Source organism: Pan paniscus, chromosome 11 (genome assembly GCF_029289425.2).
Source record: "Pan paniscus chromosome 11, NHGRI_mPanPan1-v2.0_pri, whole genome shotgun sequence".
NCBI lineage: Eukaryota > Metazoa > Chordata > Mammalia > Primates > Hominidae > Pan > Pan paniscus.
Genome location: NC_073260.2, coordinates 97,557,080 through 97,570,715, shown reverse-complemented (window position 1 = coordinate 97,570,715; position 13,636 = coordinate 97,557,080). Strand labels below are relative to the sequence as shown.

The 13,636-nt window shown below is 39.2% G+C and overlaps 1 protein-coding gene across 3 annotated transcripts in view; it reads left to right on the top strand.

The window, feature by feature from the left end:
* IFT74 (intraflagellar transport 74) overlaps positions 1 to 13,636 on the top strand; it is a 106,612-nt gene that overhangs the window by 18,251 nt on the left and 74,725 nt on the right. For 2 of the 3 annotated variants that reach the window (XM_034967268.3, XM_034967269.3), the window contains 4 exons: positions 3,513 to 3,648; positions 5,945 to 5,993; positions 9,620 to 9,718; positions 9,862 to 9,922. In XM_034967268.3, the coding sequence (XP_034823159.2) occupies positions 3,513 to 3,648; positions 5,945 to 5,993; positions 9,620 to 9,718; positions 9,862 to 9,922 (345 nt within the window). Of the gene's footprint in view, positions 1 to 3,512; positions 3,649 to 5,944; positions 5,994 to 7,667; positions 8,534 to 9,619; positions 9,719 to 9,861; positions 9,923 to 13,636 lie in introns of those variants that run through there. The other variant, XM_063594014.1, reaches the window with a different exon arrangement.

Here is a 13,636-nt window from a genome sequence, read left to right as displayed (position 1 = left end):
GGGAAATTTTTGGTCCGCGGTAGGGACATTCTGACCAGGAGAGTATTCACGTTTCCAAATTGCCATAGCAGCCCTACAGTTATGCTTTTTTTCTCCTCCGAAAAGAGGATGCCTGGGATGGATATTAACTCGACCCAGGTATATAATTGAGGTCCTAAGAATTGATCAACTTAATCAGCCACCCCATAAGGGTCATCCAACAGGAGCTGAAGCTCTTTTTTCAAACTTTGCACCTCTGAACTGGTCAAGGGAATGTTTACAAAGCCAATGGCTCCCCCTCCTTGTGGAACCTCTTTTAAGGGGAAGAGAGTCGGGGCTGACTCCTTAGGTGTGGAGGGAAATGGGAAATTTTGGATATCCTTTTTACATTGTTCTATCTCACGTTGAAGTCCTTTCAGGGAGGGGTACTTAATAGGCTGGGAGGGGACAGGCTCATGGGATGATAATTCCCAAAGTCAGGGTTATAAGGAGGAGGAATAACGTGAGCAGGGAAAGGATCTGGAATGAGACCTGAGGCGGCAGCAGCTGCCTGAGGGGGAGGGTCAGGGGCACTGAGCAGAGGAAGATGATCCAGAGGATCCCATGTGTTGGTGGGTGTGGGTTGTTTAGGAACAGGGACTCTTTCTCTTTTAGAGGAGTTGGTTTCTGGCTTGTTCCCTCTGGTTTTTAAAGGGTAAAGGAGGACAGGTTCTTGCCTCCAAAAAAGAGCATAGTCTGTTTCCTTTTGGGAGACAGGGCTTTTGTCATTAACATGTTCAATTAAGAGCTGACAAATCCACTCTTCATTGGAACCAAATTTTGGCCGGAAAACTGAGGGTTTGAGGATGGGCCTTCAGTCCAATTAAAACAACAATATTGTATCATTTGCTCTTTTCTTTTACGTTTAGTTCTTTCATTATCTTTCCAATATTTTAACATAAGTCCCAAGGGAGTATCAGGAGGAATTTCATCACGCGCTTGGCTGTTTATTTTTCCTGTCTTACGTGAAACATTTCCCATCTTGGAGGTTTGGGATGGTGTCTAACTGAAATAGGCCTTTCCCTGGAGCTTCTCAACCTCTCCTACTAGAGATTTCTCGCCCTCCTTCCTTTCAGAAGCTCACTGAGGCTCTGAGGCTCAATCCCTCATTATTAGAGATTTCTTGCCTATCGATTTCCATAGGCATTGTTAAGGCTCAGTCCCTCGTATTAGAGATTTCTTGCCTATCCTTTAGCCCCACCTGTTGGAGGCTCCTTGCAACTTTCTTTCGCTTTTTCCGCTCTGGCTGCTTCCCTTGTGGGAAATGGCAGGATCTGCCACATGAGGTGACCACGGGACCGCGCAGATAGGACCCACTCAATCCACACAGCAGTAGTGTTAACATCATCTACATACACTTTTATCCTCCAAGATACCCTGACCACCTAGGAAATACTTTGTTGTTGTTGTACCGTTTTTCACCTTGGTCCGTGCACAGAGTTACTTGGTCGCCGCGGTGTTGTAAGCCTCTCCTTTCCCCGTTGCTGAGAGCTTGGATTTGTTTGTCACAATGGGTGGGTCTCAGTCTCCCGTCCCTGAGGCCACTGCAATGCGACAGTGGGACACGTCTCCCCCTGGGTGGGGTGACTGAAGACCTCTTCTTGAAGGAGAATGGGAATCCCGGACAAGCTCCCAGAATTGTTAGAAAGAAAGCTTGAAGTCGTAAAGAAAGACGAGTACTCAAACAAAGGATTTCTCAGCAAAGCAAATTTACTTTTGCGCAGTAGGGTGCTTCTTACAGGGCTGCTTGTCATGAGAGCACACTGAAGAAAGTAGAGTAGAAGCTTTTATTCCTAATGTGACTCCTGCCCTCGTGCCCTTTCCCCATTGGCTGGGGTCGGACTGCACAATCTAAACTAGACCCAATTGGCTAAACATTTAAACTTTCTTAGATAAGGTGGGCGCATGATGGGAGAGAGGGGAGAGGAGGAAGGGGTCATCTACAGAGGACTAGGGAGCCAGTATTTTCCTAAATAAGGAAAGGAATGTGAGCTGGGGCTGTGGCATGCCTGGGCATGTAGTAAAATCAGAAAGAAGAAAAAAGGAGAAGAAAGGCAGGGGGTACCTGGAATTAGAGAATAAGTAGCTGAGCAGGCTATTTGAAGAGAAACCTTGCCATATCTCACATCTTTTATATCTTCTCATGCCTGTATGTATTATATGAACTGACATAAAGGGAGTCTTTTGGCCTTTCCTGAGGTCATATAGTGTTATGTTGGATTTTGCATACCTGAAGTAGAGAATCTTGTTGAGTAATAATATGAATGCTTGTTTAACAATGTAAGCCCTTTAGTACTTACATGGTCATCTTAGGATGGATTTATATCCATTTGTTTTTACAAGATTAAAGTTTTCTTATTTTTTCCTGATTTTTAAGGGTAATAGATACTCATTGCAATAAGGCGGAAAATACCAAATTGTATAAAGGAGAAAATAAAAATCAACTATAATATCATTATCGATCATCATTACTATTTTTTCATATAGTTTTTAAAATTTTTATTTTTGTCTTTATTTTTTGTTTTTTTAAAAGACGGTCTCTCTATGTTCTCCAGGCTGGCCTCGAACTCCTGGGTTTTAAATAATCCTCTCATCTCAGACTGCCAAGTAGCTGGGCCTGTTGGTGCATGCCACCATGCCCAAACTTCCAGCCTTTTTTTGTTTTAAAAAAGTAGAGTTATGAACCAGGCACAGTGTCTCTCACCTGTAATCCCAGCTACTTGGATAGCTGAGGCAGAAGGATCTCTTCAGGCCAGTAGTTCAAGACCAGCCTGAATAACATAGTGAGCCCTTGTCTCTAAAACAAACAAAAACGGAATTATAAATACTATCTTGTAAACTGCCTTTTAATTTTTATTTTATTTACTTATTTTGAGACTGAGTCTCACTCTGTCGCCCAAGCTAGAGTGCAGTGGCATGATCTCGGCTCACTGTGGCCTTGACCTCCCAGATTCAAGCGACTCTCATGGCTTAGCCTCTCAAGTAGCCGGGATTACAGACGTGTGCCACCACGCCTGGATAACTTTTGTATTTTTAGTAGTGATGGGTTTTTGCCATGTTGTCCAGGCTGGTTTTGAACTCCTGACCTCACATGATCCACCTGCCTTGGCCTCACAAAGTGCTGGGATTACAGGCGTGAGCCACCACGCCCAACTTAAACTGCCCTTTTTATATACTGCAGCTTATTTAACCATTTTCTGCTGTGGACATTTAACTCCTTTCCAGTTTTGAGGTATTATAAATAATGTCTACATATAGAATTTAAAATTTTCCTGAAATGTATTTTTAAATAGTCATAGAACATTAAATGTTAAAGAAATATATTAATAAATTGAACAACAGTATTTAATAATTCAGACATTTAAAAAATAAGGAAATTTTTACAAATCAAGTAGAATTTTGTTTTTTTAAAAAATTGTCTTTGCAGTTTTACAATAAAAGATGTACAGTGTTTTTTCCGGTTTACTAAAAATGAAATCTTGTTTGTCATTTAGATGCCACCTGGGACAGCAAGACCAGGTTCTCGTGGTTGTCCCATAGGGACTGGTGGAGTTCTGTCTTCTCAAATCAAAGTTGCCCATCGCCCTGTAACACAACAAGGTTTGACTGGAATGAAAACTGGGACGAAAGGTACCTATTTTAAGATAAATATGACACTTGGGCCTGTGTTTTGTAAGAAATAAATAACTGTGAACAATTAAAAAAAGTAAAAGTTGAGTATATTTTGAACAATAAGTATTACAGTACCATTTTTTAAAATCAGGATTATAGCATGTAAGAATTATTACATGTAATTATGGCATGTAATCAGAATTATGGCATCTAATCGTTATTCTTTGATTCACAAAATTATTGTGATGGTTAAACAACAGAGTGAATATGAAAATACAGTTTGAATTAGAAAGCTATATACAGATATGAGCTATTTCAGTCTTCATTTTTCTGACATGGAGCTGTAGTACAACTTGAAGAACTTTGAAATAGTCTTGGAGAAAAGTTCAAGATTGAAAATTAGATTTTTGGTACTATGTAGAAATACTCTGAAATAGTTTAGATAGTTCCTATATTAAAATGACACTTAAAATACTTGTGTATTTATGAGAAGTGAGTCAAGAAATGTTACTTTTTTTCTGATAATTAGCGTCTGTTCTAATACTTATGTAAGGAAATGAGGCTAATTTCCTCATTTATATTAATCTAATTTCCTAGATTTATATTAAATCTCTCATTATGCTTCTGCATATGTATTTAGAGAAGCATAAGAATACACTATATATTAGAGTTTAAAATTTAGATCTGTGGTATATATAAACCAAACTATGGTAAACTCCTTTTTCTTTTCTTTTTATCATAGGCAGTGGTCAGTAGCCTGTGGTGAGCTGTTTCAGAGTTTTTTGTTTTCTGTATTTTTGACAGATGATCTATCAGGAATGAAGATATACTGCTAGTACAAAATTAATTATATCATACATGCTACTTTCTATAATACAGTATATCATCTCTTTCAAGAGACTTAAATTTTTTTTTGAGACTTAAATTTTTTCATCTACATTCTAATAACATCTAAATCACTAAATATTAAAAATGAATTGATTATTTAGAAATGTTTGCTTAATGATTATCAGTACCATGAAAAAATATTTCAAAATTACATAGTCATTTAACTAGCCTTTTGAAAGTGGATGCACAGAAATATTTATATGTTTAATAGTATTTTAAAACATCGAGGGTAAAAACATATTAAAATTCTATAGTAAATTTATCAAATGTTTATTTCTGTATTAATTTATCCTTCAAAACAGAACCAATATAATTTAAGATTGTTAGTCTCTACCAGTATACTTCAAAGCCTTTTAAGAGAGAGTTCGGAACATTACCACTACACAGAACTGTCTACTGTGACTTTCATTCTTACCTTCTCTAGTGCCCCATTTCCCAGTATAATAAGATATTACCTCTACTTCTCAGCATAGACCTTATAGTTAATACACCTAGTTTTACCTCTCATACTTTGAAGGGCACTTCATCTCTTACAAGGTTTGAGACATTTAACCTAGGAACACTTTCTTTTTTTTTTTTTTTTTTTTGAGATGGGGTCTTTCTCTGTCACCCAGGCTGGAGTGCAGTGACGCGATCTTGGCTCACTGCAACCTCCGCGTCCCAGATTCAAGCAATTCTCCTGCCTCAGCCTCCTGAGTAGCTGGGCTTACAGGCACATGCCACAATGCCCAGCTAATTTTTTTGTATTTTTAGTAGAGATGGGGTTTCACCATATTGGCCAGGCTGGTCTTGAACTTCTGACCTCAAGGGATCCTCCCACCTCAGCCTCCCAAAGTGCTGGGATTACAGGTGTGAGCCACCGTGCCCAGCCAGGAATACTTTCTTAGTTCTACTGAAATGTAAGACCATTTCTTAAAAAGTCTCTGAGACAAATGATAAAAAATCATAGTCACTTTCTCACATTGAGTAATGTCTGCAGTGTCCAGTATGACAGCCAGTAGTCAGAAATTTAAATTAGTTCCCCAGTAGCACCAGCCAAATTTTAAGTGCTCTGTAGTCCCTCTGTCCACTTTATTGGACAGTGTTAATTTAGAATATTTCTGTCACTGCAGGAAGTTACTCTGGACAGCTCTGTTCCAGATTCCCTTAGACTCAATTTTCATTCCATCGTCCTGTTCTGTAGAGTCTACTGTCTTTTAACAGCCCCACCTCTAGTCCCATCTTCGTAGTTTTAATTGAAGCTTCCCTTATGTTGTGATTCTAAGGTATTAGTTCTCTTTTCAGTTTCAGTGATTCTTCTTGATTCATTGGGGCATTCATGAAGACTGTCTTGAGAATTGTGGAGTGTAATTCTGATTGTGCTTTGGATTTGCTATTCTGGTGGCATTTCGAACTGAACACTAACACTTAAAACATTTTTTTTTAGGTCCCCAGAGGCAAATTTTAGACAAATCTTACTATCTTGGGCTTCTTAGGTATGTTAAACATATCTTTTCATCCATATGTTTTACTCGAAATATTGTGTACCTTCTGTCAAAATAGGGTATATAACTTTAATATGAAGTTTTAGCTAGGCACTTATTAGGATAATTAGGTATCTATTGATTTCTAAAAATTATTTTGTATTCTAACAATTTCTGGTTAATTTGGCTATGCTGTAAAATAAATGTGATAGTATAATTAGTCTGAGATTTACAGTTTTATGAATTTGCATGTACATGAGCTATATTTTCCCTCAGTTTGTTTGTGCTGCTATAATAAAATACCTGAGATTGGGTAACTTATAGGAATTTATTTCTTACTGTTCCGGAGACGCAGAAGTCCAAGATCAAGGTGCCAGCAGCTTCAGTGTCTGGTGGGCACCTGTTTCTCACAGATAGTGCCATCAAGGTGTCCTCATGGCAGAAGAGTGGAAGGGCAAAAGGTGCCGAGCTAGTTTCCTTCAACCCTTTTCTAAGGCACTAAGCCCATCCATGAGGGCAGAGTCGTCATGTCCTGATTACTTCCTAAAGTCCCTACCTCTTAATACTATTGCATTAGAGATTAAGTTTTGATATGAATTTCAGAGGGACTCAAACGTTCAAACCATAGCAAACTTATTTTATTTTATTTATATTTTAGAGACAGAGTCTCACTCTGTTGCCCAGGCTGGAGTGCAGTGGCATGATCACAGCTCACTGCAACCTTGAACTCCTGGGTTGAAGTGATCCTCCTGCCTCAGCTTCCCAAAGTGCTGGGATTATAGGCATAAGCTACCACCACACCTGGCCTCATAGCATTTTTTTTTTTTTTTTTTTTTTGAGACAGAGTCTTGTTCTGTGGCTCAGGCTGGAGTGCAGTGGCATGATCTCGGTTGACTGCAACCTCTGTCTCCCAGGTTTAAGCAATTCTCCTGCATCAGCTTCCCAAGTAGCTGGGATTACAGGCGTTTGCCACCACACCCACCTAATTTTGTGTGTGTGTTTTTAGTAGAGGTGGCATTTCACCATGTCAGCCAGGCTTGTCTTGAACTCCTGACCTCAAATGATCTGCCCATCTCGGCCTTCCAAAGTGCTGGGATTACAGGCATGAGCCACCACACCCAACCCCTTGTAGCATTTTAAAAGTTCACTTTTTTCATCTAATGATAAGAATAATTTTTTTTTTTTTGAGACAGAGTCTCACTCTGTCGCCCAGGCTGGAGTGCAGTGGCGTGATCTCAGCTCACTGCAACCCCTGCCTTCCGGGTTTAAGCTATTCTCCTGCCTCAGCCTCCTGAGTAGCTGGGACTGCAGGTATGCGCCACCATGCCTGGCTAATTTTTGTATTTTTTAGTAGAGATGGGCTTTCACCATATTGGCCAGGCTGGTCTTAAACTCCTGACCTCAGGTGATGCACCTGCCTCAGCCTCCCAAAGTGCTGAAATTATAGGCTGAGCCACTGCACCTGGCCAAGAATAATCTTCTATGTTTTTTTTCAGTAATTAATCTGAAACGTGTTACTCATATCATTAAAATGTTACCAGCTACATCTAATAAGAAAGGGAAAATATGTATACTTATTTATGTTATATTAATCAGTAAGTTTTACATAAGTATGTATTTGGTCAGTTGCTACCAATGTGGCCTAATTTTAATTAATTCATAAGCTTTTTTTCTTTTTTTTTTGAGACGGAGTTTTGCTTGTCACCCAAGCTGGAGTGCAATGATGGGATCTCACGTCACTGCAACTTCCGCCGCCCGGATTCAAGTGATTCTCTTGCCTCAGCCTCGTGCCTGTAATCTGCGAGTAGCTGGGATTATGGGTGCCTGCCCCCACACTTGGCTAATTTTTGTATTTTTTTTTTTTTTGAGACAGAGTTTTGCTCTTGTTGCCCAGGCTGGAGTGCAATGGCCTGATCTCTGGCACCGCAACCTCCGCCTCCCGGGTTCAAGTGATTCTCCTGCCTCAGCCTCCCGAGTAGCTGGGATTACAGGTGTGCACCACCATGCCCAGCTAATTTTGTATTTTTAGTTCAGACGAGGTTTCTCCATGTTGGTCAGGTTGGTCTTGAACTCCCAACCTCAGGTGATCTTGGCCTCTTAGAGTGCTGGGATTACAGGTGTGAGCCACTGCACCTGGCCTAATTTTTGTATTTTTAGTAGAGATGGGGGTTTCACCATTTTGGCCAGGCTAGTCTTGAACTCCTGACCTCAGGTAATGCACCTACCTATGCCTTTCAAAGTGCTGGGATTACAGGCGTGAGCTGCCGCACTCGGCCTCATAAACTTTTGTTATATGTCTCTGGGGATGCATCTCTAAATCAATGACTTTTTCTTATTCTTACTATTTTTCCACTTACTTGTTCTACTGTCCTATCTCCATCTTCCCATTTTACTTCATTTTCTTTTTGGCACATTATTTGTATCTTCTTTCTCTTTTATTTCGCTTTTGTTTAATCCACCCTCCCATCATGCCCTGAAAGCCCTGTTTTCTTTTATTTCTCAGTTACCTGGATCCTATTGAGTCTCAAACTCCTAGAAGGCAATAAAGAAAAGTATGGTTTCCCCCCATCTGTTCTCAAAGCTAAGAGTAGTAAGAAAGATAGTAAGGCCATCAGTTGTTTAGTATCTCTGACATTCAGCCACTTTTTAATCAAAAGAAGGAAAGGAAATATAGTTATTCCTAATGATTGCATTGCCTTTCTCCCCCAGGATTTGTGCTTCCACATCAAAGAATAGTTCTAGCTATTTGTGTAATTGTCTGGCTCTAGAGCAGTGGTTCTCAGCTGGTGGTGATTTTGCCCCCAGGGAACATTTGGCAATTTCTATACATGTTTCTGGTTGTCACAAGTGAGGTTGGAGGAAGTGCTACTGATACTCAGATCCAGGATGCTGGTAAACATCCTGCAGTGTACAAGATAGCGCTCAATACGAGGTGCTAATCACTGACCCAAAATGTCATTAGTGCTACTGTTGAGAAACTGTGCTCTAGTGGGTGGTAGCAGCTGTGATGATGACAGTTAAGCACCTATATCTGCCTGTGGCTTGTACTAGTTTGACCAGGCTTTCATTCTGGTTCTATTTCATCTTTCTTCATGAATCTATGTCAGTTTCTCCTCAGTTTCTCATCAGTTGAGTAGAATAGGATGGGATATACCTCATTCTTTTTTTTTTTTTTTTTTTTCTGAGATGGTGTCTCCCTCTGTCTCCCAGGCTGGAGTGTGGTGGCACGATCTCGGCTCACTACAGTCTCCACCTCCCAGGTTTAAGCTATTCTCCTGCCTCAGCCTCCCTAGTAGCTGGGACTACAGGCGTGTGCCACCATGCCCAGCTAATTTTTGTATTTTGAATAGAGATGGAGTTTCACCATGTTGGCCAGGCTTGTCTTGAGCTCCTGACCTCACGTGATGCGCCTGCCTCGGCCTCCCAAAGTGTTGGGATTACAGGCTTGAGCCACCGCACTCAGCCGGAATATACCTCATTCTTAATGAAATAAGCCACCTAAACTTTCTGCATTCTTTTAGTGAATTTCACAAAACTATTTATATTATTATTACATATTAATGGAAAGTTTAAATTTTGCTTAACTAGAGTTTTCTGGATTAAAAGTATTGCTGACATTCTTATTTCTTTTCTAATAGAAGTAAAATAAGTGAACTTACAACTGAAGTTAATAAACTTCAGAAGGGAATAGAAATGTATAATCAAGAGAATTCAGTATATTTGTCATATGAAAAGAGGTGAGTAATAAGTATTCAGTATTCATTCAGTATTTTGTACTTATAATACTAAATTTGTAGCTATCCATATTGTTTGTAATGTTCATTTTCTTATGTATATTTTTATGTACATATTTATGAATGTATTTATTTTATGCTTGCAGGGCTGAGACTTTAGCTGTTGAGATAAAAGAGCTTCAAGGACAACTAGCAGACTACAACATGGTATTTTATCTTTTCTAAGAGAATTTACTGTTAATATTTTCATTAGTTTTTACTACTGCTTTAAAAATACATCAGTAGGCAAAGGACATGCACAGATACTTTTCAAAAGAAGACAAACATGCAGCCAACAAGCATATGAAAAGAAGCTCATCATCACTGATGATGATTAGGGAAATGCAAATCAAAAGAATAATGAGATACCATCTCACACCAGTTAGAATGGCTGTTACTAAGAAGTCAAAAATAACAGATGCTGGTGAAGTTGCAGAGAAAAGGGAATGCTTATACACTGTTGGTGAGAGTGTAAATTAGTTCAACCACTGTGAAAGCAGTGTGGCGATTCCTCAAAAAGCTGAAAACAGAACTACCATTCAGCCCATCAATCCCATTACTGGATATATACCCAAAGGAATATAAATCATTTTACCATAAAGACACATGCACATGTGTGTTCATTGGAGCACGGTTTACAGTAGCAAAGACATGGAATCAACCTAAATGCCCATCAGTGGCAGATCGGTTAAAGAAAATGTGGTACCTATACCATGAAATACTATGCAGTCATAAAAAAGAAAAGGATCATGTCCCTTGCAGGAACATGGATGGAGCTGGAGGTCATTATCCTTAGCAAACTAACACAGGAAAAGAAAACCAAATACTGCGTGTTCTCTCTTACCAGTGGGAGCTAAATGATAACACATAGATGGGAACAACAGATAATGGGATCTACTTGAGTTTGGAGGCTGGAAGGAGGGAAAGGATCAGAAAAAATAACTAATGGGTATTAGCTTAGTTACCTAGGTGATTAAATAATCTGCACAACAAACCCCCATAACAGTTTATCTGTAAAACAAACCTGCACATGTACCCCTGAACCTAAAATAAAAATTTCAAAAATTTCAAAAACAATAAAACATTTGATGAAAAAATATATTTATTAATTTATTATTTAAAATACCAAATAATACATGAATACATACTTATTGGGAAAGATGAAACCATAAAAATTACAACAAATAAAGTATCCCTTTACTTTCTGCTTCATTTCCCTCCCCAGAAATAACTTGGCTTAACAGATTAATATATATTCTTCCATTGTTTTTTGTAAAATACGTTTACTGACACATACACAAATGCACACATGCTTTTCTCCCTAAAATATATTAAAATAATAATTTCAATAATTTTAAAAGTGGCTAAAATTTATTGGTCCTATCAGTGATCATTGCTTTAAAAACACATTTTTTATCAAGTGTTGTCATCTTGAAAATTTTGAAATTTAATTATTTAACATACAGATTGCCACCATCTCGATGTTTTACTCGAAATATTGTGTACATTGTCAAAATAGAGTATATAACATGATATAGTTCCACTAAAGATGCTTCTACCTGTGGACTTTCAGAAGAAACAATCCCCCTGGCAGTATTGATAACTGCTCAGTCCTTGGGTGATATTGGCCCCATGAAAATTTCTAGTGTCAGAATTTTCTTTTTTCTAACTCTTTAGTTGCTTTAGGAGCAGTGATGTCTGGATTTAATGAAAAAGCCAAATTTTTATCTCACTACCCTTATTAAGAAATAGTGTTACAAGAAATAAACATTCTATCATAATGGTTAGGATAAGTTATGATATACCTACTTGATAGTGTTACCTTGTGCTTATCAAAAATTTTGCTAATTATAGTATAACTTTTTATTTTTGTTTTTGTTGTTGTTACTGGTGGTGGTGGTGGGTTTTGTTTTTTGTTTGTTTGTTTTTTGTTTTTTTTTTTCAAGACAGTCTTGCTCTCTTGCCCAAGCTGGAATGCAGTGGCTCAATCATGGCTCGCTGCAGCCTAGACTTTCTGAGCTCAATTGATCCTCCCACCTAAGCCTCCCAAGCAGCTGGGACTACAGGCACATGCCATCACACCAGGCTAATTTTTTGTATTTTTTGTTGAGATGAGGTTTGGCCTTGTTGCCCATACTGGTCTCAAACTCATGTGCTCAAGTGATCTGCCCACCTTGGTCTCCCAAAGTGCTGGGATTACAGGCTTGAGTCATTGTGCCTGGACTATTTTTATTTTTTAATTTTTTTAGAGATAGGGTCTTGCTCTGTTGCTCTGGCTGAAGTGCAGTAGCATGATTGTAGTTCACTGCAGCCTCGAACTCCTGGGCACAAGTGGTCTTCCTGCATCAGCCTCCCAAGTAGCTGGGACTACAGGTGCATGCCACCATGCCTGGCTAATTTTTAAATTTTTTGGAGAGATGGGGACTTGCTGTGTTGCCCACAATGGTCTTGAACTCCTGGGCTCAAGTGATCCTCCTGCTTCAGCTTCCCAAAGTGCTGGGATTATAAGCGTGAGCCATTGCACCCAGCCCTCTTATAATTCTTAAATTTCCTGGACTACACAATTCATCACAAACATTTTGTAGAGCCCATTATTCACTGGGATTTTCTTTAGTAAATGATGTTCTGTTTTAAATATGAGCAAAATAGTTTTTTTTTGTTTTTTTGTTCTTCTTGAGATGGAGTCTCGCTCTGTCATCCAGGCCGGAGTGCAGTGGCGTGATCTTGGCTCACTGTAACCTCCGCCCCTTGGGTTCAAGTGATTATCCTGCTTCAGCCTCCTGAGTAGCTGGGATTACAGGCGCTTGCCACCAGCTGGGATTACAGGCACGGTCCTGAGTAGCTGGGATTACAGGTGCCTGGGTAATTTTTGTATTTTTAGTAGAGAAGGGGTTTCACCATGTTGGCCAGGCTGATCTCGAACTCCTGACCTCGTGATCCACCCGCCTCAGCCTCCCAAAGTGTGGGGATTGCAGGCATGAGCCACCGCGCCCGGCCGAGAAAAGTAGTTTTTAAAGGTATGAAATGACATGAGATGAAAGGGAGTTTTAGTTATGCTGGAACAAATTAGGCATATTCATATAAAAATACTACCATATAAAATATGCTATTTATAGATTTAATGAGCTAATATCTGATACAGAGCAGTTAGCTGGGTATCTGACATATAGTTAGCACTCAATAAATGTTAGGTCTTATTAGCACTTATTATTTATATCATAAATGAAAAATGTGATATACCTTACACCCAAATAGTTTGCTTTTAGTAGACCTTCTGTTCACATTCTGGCTCTATCGCTTGCCAAATTTCTTTTTCTGTAAAATGTGTACAATCATATCTACTTCATACAGTAATTGTAAAAATTGAGTTAACACATGTGTAATAGTGTTTGACACTAGGTAAATATCCTATGTTGACAACTGATATCCTTGCCTAACTTTTTGAAGTAGACTTACTACTGTTCCATCTGTGCAAGCCCTGTTGATTTTTTTTTAATTATTAGAAGATAAAGAACATCTTTTTATGTTTTTACTAGTGTAAATTTGTTTTTTGTTGTTGTTGTTGTTGTTGTTTTTTGAGACAGAATTTCACTTTTGTTGCCCAGGCTGGAGTGCAGTGGTGCCATCTCGGCTCACCGCAACCTCTGCTTCCCGGGTTCAAGCGATTCTCCTGCCTCAGTCTCTCTAGTAGCTGGGATTACAGGCATGTGCCACCACACCCGGCTAATTTTGTATTTTTAGTAGAGACGGGGTTTCTCCATGTTGGTCAGGCTGTTCTTGAACTCCTGACCTCAGGTGATCCGCCCGCGTCAGCCTCCCAAAGTGCTGGGATTACAGGCCTGAGCCACCGAGCCCGGCTTACTAGTGTAAATTTGTAAATCT